Source organism: Heteronotia binoei, chromosome 15, assembly GCF_032191835.1.
Source record: "Heteronotia binoei isolate CCM8104 ecotype False Entrance Well chromosome 15, APGP_CSIRO_Hbin_v1, whole genome shotgun sequence".
Taxonomy (NCBI): Eukaryota; Metazoa; Chordata; class Lepidosauria; order Squamata; family Gekkonidae; genus Heteronotia; species Heteronotia binoei.
The window spans coordinates 44,467,535-44,485,741 of NC_083237.1; the positions used below are offsets into that span (position 1 = coordinate 44,467,535).

The following is an 18,207-nucleotide window of genomic DNA, read 5'->3' on the forward strand; positions in this document are numbered from 1 at the left end:
CAGTAATCACTATAAACACACTATTGAGTCAATGTTAATCACAGTAGAAGGTAAATCTAAGACGCCAATTAAAAAGTTATTACAAGAATAATAGTTGATAAATTTATGGTGCATGTTCCTGGGGGGTTAGCAGTGTTCCTGTTGTAAGTTTAGGTTCCGAAAAAGATTTACTGTGATATACAGGCAGGGGTTGTTGTTGTTCAGTCAATACAGTCGAGCCAACTCTTTGCGACCCCATGGACCCTCCTGTCTTCTACCATCCTCCAAACTCTGCTCAAATTCATGTTAGTTATATCAGTAATGCTGTCCAGCCATCTCATCTTTGCTGTCCCCTTCTTTTGCCTTCTGTCTTTCCCAGCATCGGGGTCTTCTCCAGTGAGTGCTCCCTTCTCATTTGGTGGCCAAAGTATTTGAGCTTCAGCATCTGACCTTCCAGGGAACAGTCTGGGTTGATTTCCCTTAGGACTATTCTTTGATCTTCTTGCAGTCCAAGGGACTCTCAAGAGTCTTCTCCAGCCCCACAACTTGAAAGCATCTATTCTTCTGCGCTTGGCCTTCCTTATGGTTCAGCTCTCACAGCCATACATTACTACTGGGAATACCATTGCTTTGACTATATGGACTTTTGTTGGCAGGGTGATGTCTCTACTTTTTATTATACTGCCTAGCTTTGCCATAGCTGTCCTCCCAAGGTGCAAACGTCTTTTAATTCATGGCTCAAGTCACCATCTGCAGTGATTGTGGATCCCGGGAATGTGAAGTCTGTCACTACTTCCATGTCTTCTCCTTCTATTTGCCAAGGAGTAATGGGGCTGGATGCCATGATTAGTTTTTTTGATGTTGAGTTTCAAGCCTACTTTTGCACTCTCCTCTTTTACCCTCAACAAGAGGTTCTTTAGGTCCTCCTTGCTTTCTGCTATTAGAGTGGTGTCATCTGCACATCTGAGGTTGTTGATGTTTTTCTCGGCAATCTTAATTCCACGTTGTGATTCATCCAGGCAAGGGTTAGGACTCCTTTAATCAGATCTTCAGAACATTTGTAGCTTATATATGTGTGTGTATAGCTGGTCTTGAGGACAAAAGGAGATTGAGGAAGAATCGCACTGCTACAGCACCAACCCCAAATCAGATTTTTCCCTGCAGCCACTGTGGCTGGATCTGCCTGTCCCGCATTGGTCTTGTCAGCCACCAGCGAGCCTGCAGCAGACGTGGACTACTGCACCCTTCTTAAATCTTCGTTCGCGAAGTCAAGCCGAGAGAGAGAGATAGATTTTTAAAATGTACTTAATTTCTACCATGCCTTCTTCACCAATTGGGACCCCAAGCTGCATTGTTATCATCATCCTCACAACAACAACCCTGTGAGGTCAGTTGGGTTCTGAGTGTGCAACTGGCCCAAGGTCACCCATCAAGCTTCCAAAGCAGAGCAGTGATGCACACCCACTCTGCTAGCCTCCAAGCTCAAAGGCACTTGGTTTTTTTGACGACTGTGTGACACAGAGTGTTGGACTGGATGGGCCATTGGCCTGATCCATCATGGCTTCTCTTATGGACCCTGTGCCTTTTTTGCGCCTTCTTTTTAGCCTACCGCAGCAGTCTGCGGTTCTCACGAGGCTCCATCCGGTTTCTCTTCCGTTCTCACAGGGGAGCGAGTGAGTGAGTGAGTGAGTGAGTGAGTGGTGCATGCCTGGGGATGAGACACTGCTGCAACTGCAACTCCGTGCGCGCCTCCTCAACCTGCTCCTCCCGTCGCTTTCGACTTCTCCAGCCGGCCTGGCAGACTTGGGAGCAGGGGGCGCGGTTTGTGGCCAGGCAGGCCCGCCCCAGCTCTGCAGCGTCTGCCTCTGACTTGAGGGCGCGGGAGAGAAACCAGACCGAGGTGCTGCGGAGCGCGGACGCATGTGCAGAGCGGGTCTGGCGGAGAATGTAGGAGGAAGTTTCCTGGTGGAGCCGCAGAAGTTGTTTGGGTGCCACCCGGACCTCCCACCCCAATTCTGGCCTGGCTGAAGTGCGGCAACGAGAAGGTGATGTGCTCCGGCTCAGAAGATGGTGGTGGGAGTCTCTGGAGGAGGAGAAAGATGAATGGGGGGGAGAGGGAAGGGAAGGAGCCTCACTTTTGAGGAAGAATCGGACTGGTATGGGCTAGTGGGGGGCTGTTTGAAACTTTTAAACAGGCTTTAGAGGAGTGCAAGATTTATGTATTTTTATTCCACTTTTCTCCCCACTGGGGAAACCAAAACGACTTGGGACATCACAGTCCCTTTCTCCATTTTACCACAGAACAGGAACTCTGTGATGATAGATCCAAGCGGGCAGCCCTGTTGGTCTGAAGCAGTTGAACAAAGCAGGAGTCGAGTGGCACCTTTAAGACCAAACAAGTTTTATTCAGAACGTAAGCTTTCGTGTGCTAAAACCACACTTCTTCAGACTTCTTCCCCTCGTCTGAAGAAGCGTGTTTTTAGCACATGAAAGCTTATGTTCTGATTCTGACTAAAACTTGGTTGGTCTTAAAGGTGCAACTTGACTCCTGCTTTGTTCAGCAACTCTGTGAGTGAGATAAGTTTAGGCTGAGAGAGAGCGAGAGTGACCAGCCCAAAGGGACCCAGAGGGGCAGAGTGGGGATTTGAACCCAGGACGACTCTGTGCACTGCACCACACTGGCTGTGGCATTAACTTGAGGAGGGAGTGTGCGTGATGGACACACACCCTAGCAATGGTGCGGTTCAGCTGGCATACTCGAGAGACCTGGGACTATGTGCTGGGCAGTGCTCACATGTTGGTTTGCATTGGGTTGATTGGTGGGGGGAATGGTAAAGGGTGGTCTGGTCTTGGGGGGTAGGGAGTTGCCCTTTTGAACCCTTTGAACATCTTGGGGAATGGGGAGAGAATGGCTCTTCATGTGTGAACAGCTGTGAGGGAGGGCATGTTGGTCAACAGTATGAATGACCAAGGAGGGGAGAAAGCGTAAAGGGTGATAAAGAGGGATAGCAGGAAGGAGACTGATCTAGCACAGGGGTGGCCAAATTGTGGCTCAGGAGCCACATGTGGCTCTTTCACATACATTGTGTGGTTCTCAAAGCCCCCACTACCCCATCAGCAGGCTTGGAGAAGGCATTTTTCTGTTTAAATCAATTCTCCAAGCCAAGCTAGCTGGCAGCTTGGAGAATACATTTAAAGTTGCTTTCTTTCCACCTCTCCCTTCTTCCCCATCTATTTGCGTTCCTACCTACCAGCTCTCAAACATCTGACGTTCATGTCTTGTGGCTCTTAAACATCTGATGTTTATTCTATGTGGCTCTTACGTTAAGCAAGTTTAGCCACCCCTGATCTAGCACAGTGATGGAAGATGGGCAGGACTTTGAACTCTCCACCTGTCTCTCATCATCTTAACAGGCTTATGGCAGGGAGCCCGGTCCCACACAGGTCACAGACGCAGGTGAGAGAAGAGACCCGGCGGATCTTGGAAGCATTCTTACAAAGAGCACTAAGCCCTAGAGACACAGGTCGTCTGGGTCATGTGGGCCGTACCTATCATGACCCCCAAAGTTACATGTACAGGTAGGTAATAGGTGTGGGTACAAGCTCCTGACTTCCCTGTGAAGGAAAATGGACACAGGAAATTACACAGAGTCTTTGACCTGGACTGTCTGGAATGGAAGTGGATCCTGCCCTGTGAAATTCTGGGCTGAGATCTGGAAAACCTGGATTCTCCGGCAGAAGAAGAGTGACTCAGAGGAGCTCTGCAGTCTGGAAGTGTTACCTTGGATTCTCTGTGGGGAGAAAGAGTTCTGCAGTTTATTGCTGGGGAGGAAGGGAGTTGGGAGCTCAGAAGCCTGGCTTCTTTGGGAGATGGGATATAGTAAAGTCCAAGGGTGGGGAGTGTGTGGAAGAAAGAGCATTTTACTGTGAGTTCACCAGGAGCCTGACTCAAGCTGTAAGCCCATTCTCATGATATGGTCTAGCTGTATGATTTCAGAAGTTATTAAAAGGATGTGTATTGTTTCACACTTGTGAAACAATTTATATTTGGGATAGGATTGGGGCAGGATTAGTGCCAAGATGTCTTCAGGGGACCTCCCCACTATCATATTGCCTCTACGCATGCGCACCTTCTTAGAAGTAGAATCAAAATTTCGTTGTGTTCCCTTAGTCCTGTTGGTACCAGTGCATTTCTATACATTGACTGATTTTTTTCAGTTTATCCTTATTGATCTTTTTTCTTTCTTTGTTTGTTATCTTATGTCCCACCCTACCCTCATGAGTGGGCTGAGGTTGGCTCACAACATAGTAAAAAACAATGATATTAAAAAAAAGTATGCAATTAAAACAAGATGGCACTAAAACACGAGTAATCCAAGGTCTCCTGTAACATTTTAATAGGCAGTGGTAGATGGCCTGATTTATAACAGTTTTTGATCTGCTGTTGGGAGGTACTCTAAAATATAGTGCCCCCGTAGTTTTATTTATTGGTTTTACTGTTTTAATTGTGAGACACCTTAAGCAAGTCTGGAGAGGTGACATGCCCATTTTCTAAATCAGTAATCATTCCAAGTTCAGTAGAGCTAGAAGGGTATAACTCCACTTAGAACGGCACTGTTAAGCGGATACCAACGAGTCACATGGTACTCCTTCCAGTGTTCCTTCCAGATGGAAATGGGAGATTTGCCCCAGCATTCACTGTGGCCACCATGTAATCTCTCATTGCTGGCAGAAATGAATGGGCTAAATTAAGGGTGCTGAACTCATTTGTTATGTGGGACAAATCTGACATAAATGAGAGCTCATTGGGCTGGGTCATGTGTGTCATAAAATGTAATGCCAGGGAGCAGAGATATAAACTTTATAAAGGACACAGACAAACTTGCTTAAAACATTAGCACTCATTGGTGTTAAAGGTTCTTTCTTTGTATTTCTCACATAGGATCTAGGGAACTGGACAAAGGAAGCTCTGGTTCTTTCTTTCCTTCCTTCCCCAGGGGACCAATAGGGGGAAGAACCTCAGCCAATAGAAGGAAGAGAGGCTTGGCTCAGTAGCTCTGCTGTGGGATTGAGACCCTGGCAAAGCAAGCTCTGTCTTCCCCACTCCTTCCTCCCCAAGGGAGGAGCCTCAGCCAGTGGAGAAAATAGAGGTTTTGCTCTGTAGCTCCTGTGCGCTAAGCAAGTCTTGCAAAGCAAGCAGTTATGCAGAAGGAAGCAAGAGAGAGCCAATTGCTCAGGGGCCTGATAGAAGCCCACTGGGGGCCTGATTCAGCCCCCAGACTGTATGTTTGACACCCCTTGGCTAAATGGTTGGTGGTGAGTCATCTGCTCGGCCATAGGCCTGGGTAGCTGTCTGAGCACAGCAGCCCTGGGGTGCCATGGTAAAAGCTTCTCCTGGCCTGGAGAAGTGATGTTCAGGACTCAGACACCCCAGGCTGGGTGGGAGGGTGAGGAGCCAGTATTCCCTAATTCTGTTACCCTCTTCCATTGCAGGTCCCCAAATGAACATGCCCCGCACTGTCAAGCCTGGACCAACGTCCACGAGGAGATTAACCGGGTGGAAGAGAGCAAGCATGGCTTCCGTACCAGTATCAAGAAGCTGTTGCGGCGGAAGCCTAGCCCCCGAACGCCCCCTGACGGCCCTCCTCCTTCTAAGGACTCCTTAAAGCGATCCAAGTCTGCAGGGGAGGGGGCTCGACAGAAGCGCAGCTTCTCCTTCAAGAGCCTCCTGCGGAAGAAGGGGACTCCTTCGGGGGAGACGGGATATCCTGCTGAGCCCAGCCAGCGCCCCGACTCCTTGCCTCTTACCCCTTGCTACTGTGACCAACTTCAGGCTAGCCAGAAGCCTCAGCCAGAGCCCCAGGCAACCAGTAAGGAAATGGGAAACCTCATTGTTCCTAGTTGAATTTCTTCGCTTTAGGGATGCATGTCTCAATTCCCATTTAATCATGTACAAGTGGGTATTTGCAAGGACTTATGGGGAAGGGTAAATCCCATTCTGCCCCTTTGCAAGGCTACTCCACATCTGTTGGCTCTGTTTTCCCCTCCTCTGTCTCCCCATTTGGCCATTTATTCCATTTCTCTCATCACCTCCTGGCCCTCTGTTCCTCCCCAATATCCCCCTTGCCACTTTCTCTCCCTGCCATATGTTCCATTTTAAGCCCTCTCCCCCCCTTGCTCTCTCTCTCCTCTCCCCACTACTTCTGCCTCTGTTCTTCCCATTGCCTGTTTCCCCAACTTTGCCTTCAGCTCCTCCTCCTTAATGTCAGGAACTGTTGGAGGTTGCCATGACAACCAGGGCTTTTTTTTGTAGCAGGCACTCCTTTGCATATTAGACCACACCTCCCCGATGTAGCCAATCCTGTAATAAGAGCCCTGTAAGCTCTTGTGGGATTGGCTACATCGGGGAGGTGTGGCCTAGTATGCAATGGAGTTCCTGCTACAAAAAAAAGCCCTGGTGGCAACCCAGAATACCACCAGAACTTTTGTGTCACCCTTTCCAATATCTTTGGAGACATCACATTTACTTTTTCAGGTATTCCTGTTTTAAAAAATGGATTTTTCTGGAGCTCCCCTTACTACCTGGCTATGTAGGAACTTTAAATTGTAGTCAGGGCTGGCTCCATTTTATGGATTTTTTTGATCCCCCACAGCAGCCATCCATTAGTGAGAATGTCTGTCTTTCCTGCCCGATGAGCACTAAGTGATGTGTTACCTTGATACATACCTGCCTTGAGGTTTGCTTTGAACTTGTTTCTTATATTCCAGCCTACATTGTACTAGAGTGGCTGTCTGGGTTTGGTGTTCTGATACCAGGGCCTGTTATTCTGGACAGGCTTCAGTTGCACCCTGAAGGTACTTTGGTTGGCATAACTTAGAACTTCTTTATAATTTGGTGAGACGCATGGCATAAAATTTGTCATGGAGTTCAGGGTATGTTGGGGAGGGGCATATGATCCAGACACTTTGCCAAACCTAGGAGCTTCTGGATAGGTGATACACTTGCCTGCCTGGTCTTTAATTCCTGTAATTTAAAAAAAAGGCAGTCTTACATACGCCTGCTCTCCTATGCTTCTTTGTGAACCCTTACGTTCCTTAAGCTCTTATCACACCCTCTTCTATGGCGACGCCAGCCTATCGCCTCCTGCCTCAGCGAGGGCAGCTAAATATACGTTAGTCTCTTCGGGGTTCTGATATGGTAGATGAGCAGGGGACCACTGCAGATTTGAAGTCTTTCCCAATCACACAGGCACCAGAGAACGTAACAGCAAACTATAGTTCGTTATTTACAAAATAGGCTTTAACTGGGGGATGGGATATATATACAGAGGCTAGTTTGTATCTTGTAGGAATAACATTTGCTATACGGTATGTTGGCTAGACCCTCCAGCAAGGCTCTGAGGTATTTCAGGGTACACAGTTCTTCTGTTAATCCACTCTCCTAAACTTTAATCAGGCTGGTCTCTTGGGCTTTGAGTGCCTGGTCCCTCGAGTCGTCTGGTTTGACAAGCCCCAGCTCTCCTGACTCCCTCAGACCCACGGCTCTCCCTCAGCCACCTTATAAACTCCTAGGAGCTGTGTATCATATGTCTGTGACCACTAAGGTCTTCCACTTAGACACTGTCACCTTTCTCTTCCTTAGAAGGCACTCGTGACCTAGAGATATGCCTCATGCACAGCCACCTGGCTGATTTCACAGAGTGTATATAGAACTTCACTTCACACCAAGCCTCTCTCACACACTCTCAGTCCAACTCCCCCTTTCTGACTGTTTTTTCCTTCCTGACAGTTAACCTCTGAGCCGTTAGCTGTCACTCAGGACTTGAGAGTTCTGAGCACCCCTGGTCCCCACCTGTGGGTCACATGACTCAGGGCTCTCTGAGTCCTCAGTTTCTCCATTAACCCTTTGATTCCGTCACAGCTCTTAACAGGAAGCCCTGGTCTGTATTCCCTTGGGCCACAAAATGAAATCTGTGCTTTTCAGAACAGTGTCTTTTTTGGTCGAGACACCTCAGTTTTGTCCTCCTGCTTGAAAAAGAAGCCCAACATATATTTTTCACCTTAGCAGCTATACTTTAGGTATTCAGGCAGATATTTTATATCAGAGAAGCCTCCCAGTTACACAGATAGTTAATGTTTAAGTGTGGTGTGTAGGGTTTTCAAGACAAGAGAAGTTCAGATGTGGTTTGCCACTGTCTGCCTCTGCATAGCAACCCTGGCCTTCCTTGGTGGTCTCCCATCCAAATACTAAGTAGGAATGTCCCAGCTTAGCTTCCAAGATCTGAAGATCAGGCAACCTTGAGCTATCCAGATCGGGGTTATGCCCACATACCTAAGGAAATTTTAGGCAGTCTGTTGCCTGTAGTGATTAAACTCAGTCTGTTTTACATCTTCAACTGTGCACAACATGAAAACTCCAGCCAGTAACAGCAGCTTTGCTCTCTGGGTCCAAATAGACTGCTTTCCCTTTTTTGCCTCTTTTTAGAACTGTGGTTAACTCAAAAAGTGTTCCTATCCTTTTATCAATGATGGAAGTTATGTAACTAGTTTTTTTTTTTTTGCATCCCTTAGTTACTTGGGAGCAATACAGCAAAAGACTATTAAGTTTAGAATTGGGCTGTGGCGGAAAAAATTTAGGTTGGCTCTTTATGAAACACTCACTAACTACAAGCCCCAGGATGCTTTGCAGAACACAGCTGCCTGGGGAGTGTAAGTTAGGACATTAAAGGTAGAATAAGGCCATTCAGATGGGAGGGGTATATAAAGGAGCATCATTGGCATGAAAACTGTTGAGCTTTAAGTAGACCTTGTGAATCACTATCAAGATTTTCTCTCTGGACGTATCGGTTAGTCCAGATGGCATCAAAGAGTACTGGACATTATCCAACATTTAAGTGCGTCTCTTCTCTAGTTGAGAGATATGTCGAGACAACGACCCCATAAACAAATCGTTTATACTTAGAGAGGCTTTGGTGGTAACTGGTTTACACATTCCGATAGTAATGTAAGGACCGGATTTCACACCATTCCTCGCTGCCATGTCAGAGAGCTGAATTGCTCTCCGGGGTGCTAGCCAATTCTCTTTTAGAGATCTTCTTTAGAAATCATTTTAAGAAAAGCTTTTGCATTGCTTTTTGGGACTTAGAATTTGCAATGTTTAAAGGACTTAGATTTTAAAGGTAATAGAGGGTATAGTTTATAAGTTGTATGACCTGAGAACTGGAAATTTTTTTTCTGCCACTGTATTTGGGTACATGTAGAAGCAATCATAGGAGCCCCGGGGCGCAGAGTGGTAAAAGCTGCAGTACTGCAGTCCTGAGCTCTGCTCACGACCTGAGTTTGATCCCAGCGGAAGCTGGGTTCAGGTAGCCGGCTCCAGGTTGACTCAGCCTTCCATCCTTCTGAGGTTCGTAAAATGAGTACCCAGCTTGCTGGGGGGAAAGTGTAGTGGACTGGGGAAGGCAATGGCAAGCCACCCTATAAAAAGTCTGCCATGAAAATGTTGTGAAAGCAACATTACCCCAGAGTCAGAAACAACTGGTGCTTGCACCTTTACCTTTTTCTTCTTTTCTTTTTTTTTACCTAGAAGCTATCATATGTTTAAGGAACACTGTGAGCTGGGTTTTAGTCTCATGAATTTAGCTGCTGGGAACATTTTTTGTGAGGAGGACTGGTTAAGTCTTTTGATTGGTTAGAGTGGGGGGGCTTCTGTAGATTAAACGTGATATACATAGTTCCACAACATGGGCTTTCTGTGCCATTAACCTTTTCCCATCCTTTATTCTAGATAATGAGGCAGAGGAAACTGGGTTTTATACACTTGTGGCCCAGAAACTGGACCACTTGGTGAAGCAGCAACAGCAGCTGATCAGCCCTTCCACTGGGAAAGCCTTACCTTCTCCCCCAGACCGGTTTCGTTCTTTTCCCACCAATGGTGTATCGGGTGCTTCAGGTACTGGACTTTTTTTGTGTCCGTGTCCCCACGCCTCCTTGTCCCAAACCCTCTTTCTGAGCAGCAGTGCTTGCATTAATCCTTCCTGCTTAATTGCCCAAATGTGCTATAGGCAGAAATTCCTATCCTTGCTCGAGGCTGCAGGCAGTTCTGACATATTGAGGAGGGAAAGCAGACACCTCTGCAAGCAGGCAGGGCAATCACAGAACGGCTGCTCTGGGGCCAATCACAAAGTGTTGGAAAGTTCCCAGCCAACTATCCTGCTATGACAGACGCAGATGCTTCTAAATGGATGCTCTTTGCAGATACAAAGGCTCTCTGCATGTGTGCGTGCACATACACACACACACACACACACGCCTGTGCCTGGAAATCATGGCAACCTCTGTTGACTCCTACTGGGGCTTGGAGGATGTTCAGAGAAGTGGCTTGGTAGCTTGCCTCTGCCTCCCTTGGCAGCCTGTCTGGTATTCTCTGGAGGTCTCCCATCCAGTGTTCCCCCTAAGCTGAGTTAGTGTAAGCTAGCTCACAGCTTTTTAGTCTCCAGCTCACACATTTCATCTTAGCTCAGGAAGGTTGACCCCAGAGCAAACTAATTGATGCAGTAGCTCACAGCTTTTAATGCAGTTGAATAATGAAGTAGAATTTTTGCTCACAAGACTCCACAGCTTAGAGGGAGCATTGCTTCCATCCAAATACTTGCCAGGGTCAGCCCTGCTTAGCTTCCGAGATCTGACGAGTTCGGGCTTGCCTGGGCTATCCAGGTCAGGGCTCAGACACAAAGTATCTCCTGCATCAAGAGGCGATGGAAAGCCCCAATTGGCTCTTTGCTTTGAAGAAGAGATGCTGTATGGTTTCAGATTCCAAAGAAGGGGGCAGAGGGATGTCCACAGGGAAAGGCTTTCAGGCACAGAAGTAAGAAACTCTGGTTCTGTGGCCCAGCTGAGGGCGCAGAGTTGTAACACGCCTGCCCAGGATAAGCTCAACATTTTGCTAGCTGGTTGGGAACAACCTGAACCTCCCTCGATTATTATTCCCCCCCTCCCATTCCATTGAAAATGCTTTGGATTTCTTTCCAAAGATTCAAGAAGCAGGCGGGCACCAAGAAACACATTGGTGGGCACCAGATGGTACTTGGGGGTAGGAACTTAGGGTTGCCAGATCCAAGTTGGCAAACTCCTGGAGATTTGGGGGTGGAGCCTGGGGAAGACAGGAGCTCATTGGGGTACAATGGCATAGAGCTCATCATTCTTTTGCAGAAAAACTGATCTCTGTAGATGAAATGAATTCCAGGGGATCCCCAGGTCCCACCTGGAGGCTGCAGCAACCCAAAGGAGAATCACGGATAGAAGTGGGGGGAAACCCAAAACCTAGGTTTCTGTGACCAACCAGCCTCAAAAAAACCTTTTGATTACTGCACTGGAGAGTTAGCTGTGCTTGTATGCCTTCTTGCCATGATCTAAATGCTATAGGTATAAGCTGGAAAAAGCAAAAGTAAAACGAGGAGAGCTGAGTACCCCTGAGTACAGCTCATTGCTATGAATGCTGTACCCCTGGAAGACTGGAAATTGTCTATTCTAGTTGATACGAACTGTGGACTCCCTCCTGATGGTTCTAATACCATTTTGGACTGTTTTTTTTTTTTTGCAGGGGGGTGTCTTTGTATGTCAGTTAGGATATTTTGTAGATTGAATATATCTTTATGTATTCATATTATTTGTGAGGGTTTTTTGAGGCTGGTTGGTCATGGAAACCTAGCTTTTGGGGGGGGTTTCCCACCTGGAGGCTGGCATCCCTATTTGGGGGTTACAACGGTGGGCCATCAAGTCACAGAGATTAGGACCTCCCCTGTCCTTTGCTCTTCACAGCACCCCCACTGTTTTTTTAGTGACAATGAAAGGAACCACTTGGTGGGGAGATTCAGATTTCCTATTTAGGGTCAATCTAATTAGGAATTCTCTATACCCTAGATCCATGCACCTCCTTGAAGATAATAATTGCCACCATTCCATAACAGCCTACTTTGGATTTTTCCCTTACTTATTTTTCATTTTGGAATTGCACTGGGGCTGACCATTGCTCTTTCTATTCTCAGTTAATTCACTTGAGCTGCAAGGAGGCATGAATGAAAAAGAGCAAATCCTCCAGAAATTGGTCGCCCTCCTGGAAGAACAGGCCGGAATCATCAACAAAGAGGTAGTTGCAGAGTTACGACAAACAGGCCAGGCGGGCTGAATTTCTCCACCTCCTTCTGTTTCTAGTACCACCTCCAGTCTCTGTGCCCAAGCAGACTCCCCTAAACTTGGCCCCTCATGGACTTCTTTTTCTGTAATGCCAGGCCGATCCTTATATCTGGAACAGCATCTTCTTTGAAGGACCATCCTTCCAAAGTCCTAGTGGTGTAGTGATGCCCTCTAGGGGCGAGGGAACATCCTACCTGGGGTCTTGAAAGCACCAGCCCAGTCACTGCTTCCTCACACAGATAGTTTTTCATTTCAGTTGAACAGGTACCTGGGGGTGTGGTTAGCTTTGCCCACCTCAGAGCTGCAATACGTTACAAAGGAGAAGAGCCACAATACTGCATTTTGTCTTTTTGCCTAGAAACTTCCCTGAGACAATTCTTCCCTGCCCCCATGATTTTCCTTCCCTTTCTTCTCCCATATCTTCTGCCCCCAGCTAGCTTGTTCCATTTCCCTTTCCTCTTTTTTCATAGCCCCAGCTTCACACCTGGCCCTTGAGTTAAGCTCCACCCTCCTCTTCTCTGTTCCCTGCTCTCCACAGCCATGCCCTGCCTTAAAACACCTGGGCCCAGAGAACCATCATTCTCCCACCCAGGCTTGCTCACTGCTTCCCTAACTTTTGAGTTTTCCTGGGACAGACTGCCAAAGCCTTCCTGTTACTGAGGCCACCATGGCTGTCCCTGCTCCACCCAGGTGAATCCTGCCACTGGGCCCAGGGATGTGTCCTACACCACCACAATGATTTTCTGTCATGCAAGTCAGCCCCAGGTCTTTCTGTATCAGCCTTTCTGCTTACCTCTTTCTCATCAGAATCCCACCTGCAAGCCTGCTTCTTCCATTGAATCTTTCAGGTACAAGAGGCTCTCTGCTTGTTTCATTACTACTGTCCTTGCTCTGCCTCTCCTACTGTGAACTTACTCACCACCATAGATTTGCCCAGCATTTGCTTATCAGTTTCACAATTTCCCTTTTACCTACTTGGCCTCGATCCAAGATCAGGCCATTTCTGGTGTAGCTCTATGAAACCAACTGCCTAAGGTTTCGTGGCAGATTTCATCCCTACTGTCTTCAGAAAGGTGTGTAGTAAGACTTTTCTTTTTCAAAGGGCTTCTTGAAAATACTGAGGATAATTAGTTTTGTGGTACTGTCCAGTGAGGTTGTTGTTTTGAGAAGAGGAAAACCATTTTCTTTTGGTAGTTATTTCATTTATGGTGGAAATTGCAAGTTTAATTTTTTTAAAAAAATAGTTTTGGACTAGTTTTTTCGTTGGGTGGTTTAATGTTATCTCTTGATTTCTGTTGTCAGCTGCCAAAAGCCATGCAGTGATAGGCAGGGAACAGATTTTCAAGTAAGCTCTATCAATGTTGTCCTCTCCCTTTCTTTTGTTCTTGTTTTATACACGCTTGGCAAATAAGTTCACAAAAGTTACTCATCCACAAAATGTTTTTGCTAATGTGCCTGCTCATGCAGGCCTGTCTCTGTGCTCAGTCAGTTGCCTGCGATAAAAAAAGAAAAAGAATCCATTCTCATATTGGATTTCCAGTTTTTCTGCCAGCCCCTTTAACTGTGTCTGTAATAGATTGATTTCTGGCAGATGTATAGATGGTTTTGAACCGTATACATGAAAAAAACCTTCATTTTTTAATTCTGGTATATCAGATCCTTGTTACAAAGATAAGACCAAGGTGGAGGTATTGTTCCTTCCAACCCCTGGCCTGTTGTAACTCAGTTCCAATTTACAAAAGCAAATCTGCTGACTTAGGACAATTCTTACTTGCCACAGATGAGTAGGCAAGTTACTGTTTACAAACCCATCTAGCAATGAACACTTGTGCATGTAGACTAGAAGCCTTCTCTTCTCTGCTGTTGCACAATGCAGGGAAATTTTATTATGTTTTTGTGGTATGTGTAGCTCAGTATTAAATAAATGAAGCTTCTTTGGAGGTTTTGAAGCAAAGGCTGGATGGCCATCTGACAGCAATGCTGATTGTTTGAACTTAGATCATGAGAGGGAGCACAGGTAGGGTGAGTGCTTGGCTGCTGTAGCCATTCCTTACACACCCAAAGTAATGCCGCTTTGGGGTCAGGAAGGAATTTTTCCCCAGGCCGGCTTGGCCTAGGAATCCTGGAGGTTTTTTGCCATATTCTGAGCATGGAGCAGGGGTTACTGCGGGTGCATGATGGGGAGTTAGTTGTGGATTTCCTGCATTGTGCAGGGGGTTGGACCTTCCACCTCTATGTTTCTATGAATCAAGGAATTGATTAGTATTTTTTCTTCCAGTCAATGTGTCTACAAAAATTGATCTTGACTTAAGAGAAGAGCTCATCTTTCCCTCTGAATAATTGCTTGTACCAACAGAAATCAAGGGATAACATTAAACTGAGAGCCAGGTTGGTGTTGTGGTTTAAGTGTGCGGACTCTTATCTGGGAGAACCGGGTTTGATTCCCCACTTCTTCCCATGCACCTGCTGATGTGACCTTGGGTCAGTCACAAGTTCTCTCAAGACTGTTCTGCTCAAAAGCAGTTCTGGGAGAGCTCTCTCAGCCCTCCTTCCCATCCTCTCCCCACAACAGACACTCTGTGAGGTAGGTGGGACTGAGAGCCCTGAGAGAACTGCTCTTGAGAGAACTGTGATTGACCCAAGATCACCCAGCAGCTGTACGTGGAGGAGGAGTGGGGAATCAAACCCAGTTCTCCAGATTAGAGTCCGCCGCTCTTAACCACTACATCAAACAGAGCTGCCCTCACTTGCTTTGCTCCCAACATCTAACCCTGGCTGACTTTTTTTTTTCACAATGGCAGATCGAAGCAGACCCTCAGCTCCGGAGCACCATCTCCCGTCTGTCTTACCGCAGCTTCTCTCGCATGGCCGAGGCCTTCACCTCCCGCTCCTCGCCCGGAATCCCAAGTCCGCAGCTGGCCAAGCTAGCACTCACCATGGAACTGACGCGGAAAGTGGCCGGCATCAGCAGCCACACCGTGCACACCCTCATGGGCTACAGTCTGCAGTATATGGATATGTTTGTGCCGTGGCTACAGCAGCAGGGTGGCTGGGTACGTGGAGAAACCCACAGGCCTGGGTTTTAAGCAAGCCTCAGCAGTTTTTCTGTACAGTCTAAAAACCAGCAAATGTAAAACCAGAAGACTGGGCAAAATTTTGCCCAGGATAAATTTGCTTGATACAGAGATCTAGAAAAATATGGACTTCTCACACAGAAGAACCATCCATTTAACAACTTGGAAAAATTGGGCCATTCATTCTTTATGTTGCAGTCCTGTGTCTATGGATTGGAACTGGGCAATTTGCTTTATGGAACTGGGCAATATATGTGGTACTGTAAGGAAGAATTGTATCAAGCGAGGGCAAACAACCTTTTTGGCTCAGGTGCACCCCCCCCCCCCCAAAAGAGCACCATCTACCTGTAAAAATGTTGGTGTGCCAGAAACAGAATTGGAGTGAGGGAAAGAGAGGGTTGGACTTGGCCACATACAGCAGGACCAAGCAAAGTCAGGGACTTGCGTTTGCCCTCAGCTGGGGGCTGTTTAAGCTTGGGAGGCAGGGCTTTTTTGTAGCAGGAATTCCTTTGCATATTAGGCCACACATTCCTGACGGAGCCAATCCTCCTGGATACAGTAGGCCCTGTACTAAGAGCCCTGTAAACTCTTGGAGAATTGGCTACATCAGGGGTGTGTGGTCTAATATACAAAGGAGTTCCTGCTACAAAAAAAGCCCTGCTGGAAGGCAATGACAGGTGTAAGCTGTGCCTGTTGCCTTCTCTGGCACTGTTGCTTCCAGCCATGCCACAGCTGCCTTGGTTGCTTGGGCAGAGGTCTGGCCCTGGGTGCCAGGCCTAATGGTCCGATATGCTGCTGTCTGCACATGCCCCAAGGATGACCTGCCCCGGGCATGATGATGTTAAAAGGCAGCTTTGACAACTGATGAGCCTAATATTTGTTTCTTTTCTTTGTAGGAGAACATCGTGGCCCAGGATGAGATGTTTGACCGGCAAATTGATTAACCCTCACACAGGAGGGATGGGGATGGGATCTGCATGCTCCCAAACCCACCACCAAATGCCAGTGTTCTTAGGGCTGGGTCCCTAGGGAGGGTATGCACATGGGACTTCTTCTGTGAAAACTAACCCCTGGGGGGTATCTTTCTTTCTTTTAAAAAAATTATTTCATAAAAGTCCCTTTACTTCTCTCCCTGCCAGGAGACGTGCCAAGATTTCCTAACACTGTGAAGCAAACCTTGATTTTTGACATTTGTGACGCTAAAGTGCTAAATCTCGGGATCTAGAATTCTACACTAACATGAGCAGCGTGTCATCCTAAACAAGAGTTATACCCTCATTGATACAAATGGATTCAGGGGATTACTCTGTTTAGGAATGCATTAGCCCAGCTGCAGTCAACTTGAAGCAATTTGACCACTTTGCACTTTGTTTTGTTGTGGTTTTATTCTTTTAGTATTTAGAGAGCTGTTTGTTTTTTTAATTGTCATTCTCTTGGGAAAGGAGATCTGTAATTCTGCCGTTAGGTAAAACCCAAGAGAAAAGCGGATATGATTTTAACAAATAATTTTTAAAATCTACTTCTTATATGGGTGTTTAGATGTACTTAAAAATAATATTTTGCATTGATGAGAACTGGCAGCTTGGTTGTGTTTTTAAAATGAAGTGATAGCTGTGAATTATGGGATTCCACAGGAGGGACAGCGTCATCTTCTGGCTCTATTTAATCATTCTGTGTGCCTTATACCTGAGAAATGAACATGATCCTGTGCATATTTCCTCAAAAGTAAGTGTATAGAACCAGCAGCCCAAGTAAGTGTGCATTAGGGCTATACCCTAAGACTTCAAGCCTCTCTATATAAAGTACTGTAAAGCTGGAGTTAAGTGGGACTGTCTGCCAGGAAAATCTGTGTAGGCTTGGGCTGCTTTTTGTGAACAGAACATAACCTACAAACTCAGGGAGTATGTGTGAGCGTTTACGTAGAACACTAGTAGAGCCTTGGAAAGACTGTGATTGTTTGTTTAAGAAACTTTTATTAAAATATTTAAATGTTGAAGACTTTTTGTATCTATATCTTTGTTTTCTTTTAATGTTTCTCTGTCACAGGTGTCCAGTATGAAGCCCAGGGGTCAAATGTGGTTCACAGGACTCTGGACTGTGGCCTGCCTGAGATTTTTATAATTTTTTTTAGCTGTTCAAGTTTAATTCTACAACAATTACATCATGAAACAGGCATTATGAAGAATTACTGACAAAAAGTAAATAGGAATGAATGTAGCCTTTGCTGCACTTAACTCATGTGAGATACTCTTTAGCCAAGTCTGGATCCTTTCAGCTCTGACATTCAGTCACATTCACCTGTGAGGTGGGTGGGGCTGAGAGGGCTCTCACAGCAGCTGCCCTTTCAAGGACAACTCCTACGAAAGCTATGGCTAACCCAAGGCCATTCCAGCAGCTGCAAGTGGAGGAGTGGGGAATCAAACCCGGTTCTCCCAGATAAGAGCCCGCACACTTAACCACTACACCAAACTAAGAATCAGTGACCACTACATCCAGTTTTGGATGAGGACTGTTACTATCACACCTCCACCCCATCCTTTTTGCTGCTGTGCAGACTGAAATGACAGCAGTAAGGTCCACACATAGATCCCTGTGGCTGGAGGATCCCACCCCACACACACACACTGCAACAATCCTCTGTTGTCAGATTTTCCTGGTGGAGACATCTGAGGAAGAAGGGTAGTATTGGTGGTGGAGCCGGTTATCTCTGGAGTCTTCCATCAGCACAAGGACTAATTCCTGTTACTGCTTGATAGGAGTTGCCTTGAAGCCTCCTACCAGAACAAAAAGGGGGATACACAGATTTTAAATACACAGTATACTATTCTACATAGTACTCTGGAAATGGAAAGACTGCAAAGAACATCTGATCCAACCTTTCCACTGTGACCGGATCCTCCACACATCAAACCACACTGATCTGCCGCGGCCCGGCTGTTACTGGGTATCCCAAAGTGGG

At 46.6% G+C, this 18,207-nt stretch overlaps 1 protein-coding gene across 1 annotated transcript; it reads left to right on the top strand.

The window, feature by feature from the left end:
* The first annotated feature begins 1,859 nt into the window (after window positions 1-1,859).
* BCL2L12 (BCL2 like 12) lies at window positions 1,860-17,244 on the top strand. The gene is made up of 7 exons (XM_060256167.1): window positions 1,860-2,024; window positions 3,394-3,558; window positions 5,473-5,849; window positions 9,767-9,931; window positions 12,027-12,127; window positions 14,976-15,227; window positions 16,145-17,244. The coding sequence occupies exons 2-7, from the start codon at window positions 3,398-3,400 to the stop codon at window positions 16,190-16,192; spliced, it is 1,104 nt and encodes a 367-aa protein (XP_060112150.1). The 5' UTR covers window positions 1,860-2,024; window positions 3,394-3,397; the 3' UTR covers window positions 16,193-17,244.
* The last annotated feature ends 963 nt before the right edge of the window (window positions 17,245-18,207 follow it).

What these genes read in the sequence shown, in the direction of transcription:
- BCL2L12 (XM_060256167.1), top strand. Translation starts at nt 3,398, where the DNA reads ATGGCAGGGAGCCCGGTCCCACACAGGTCACAGACGCAGGTGAGAGAA. An exon ending in CCCCAAAGTTACATGTACAG is followed by an intron (nt 3,559 to 5,472) that starts GTAGGTAATAGG and finishes CTTCCATTGCAG; the next exon opens with GTCCCCAAATGAACATGCCC. An exon ending in GCCAGAGCCCCAGGCAACCA is followed by an intron (nt 5,850 to 9,766) that starts GTAAGGAAATGG and finishes CCTTTATTCTAG; the next exon opens with ATAATGAGGCAGAGGAAACT.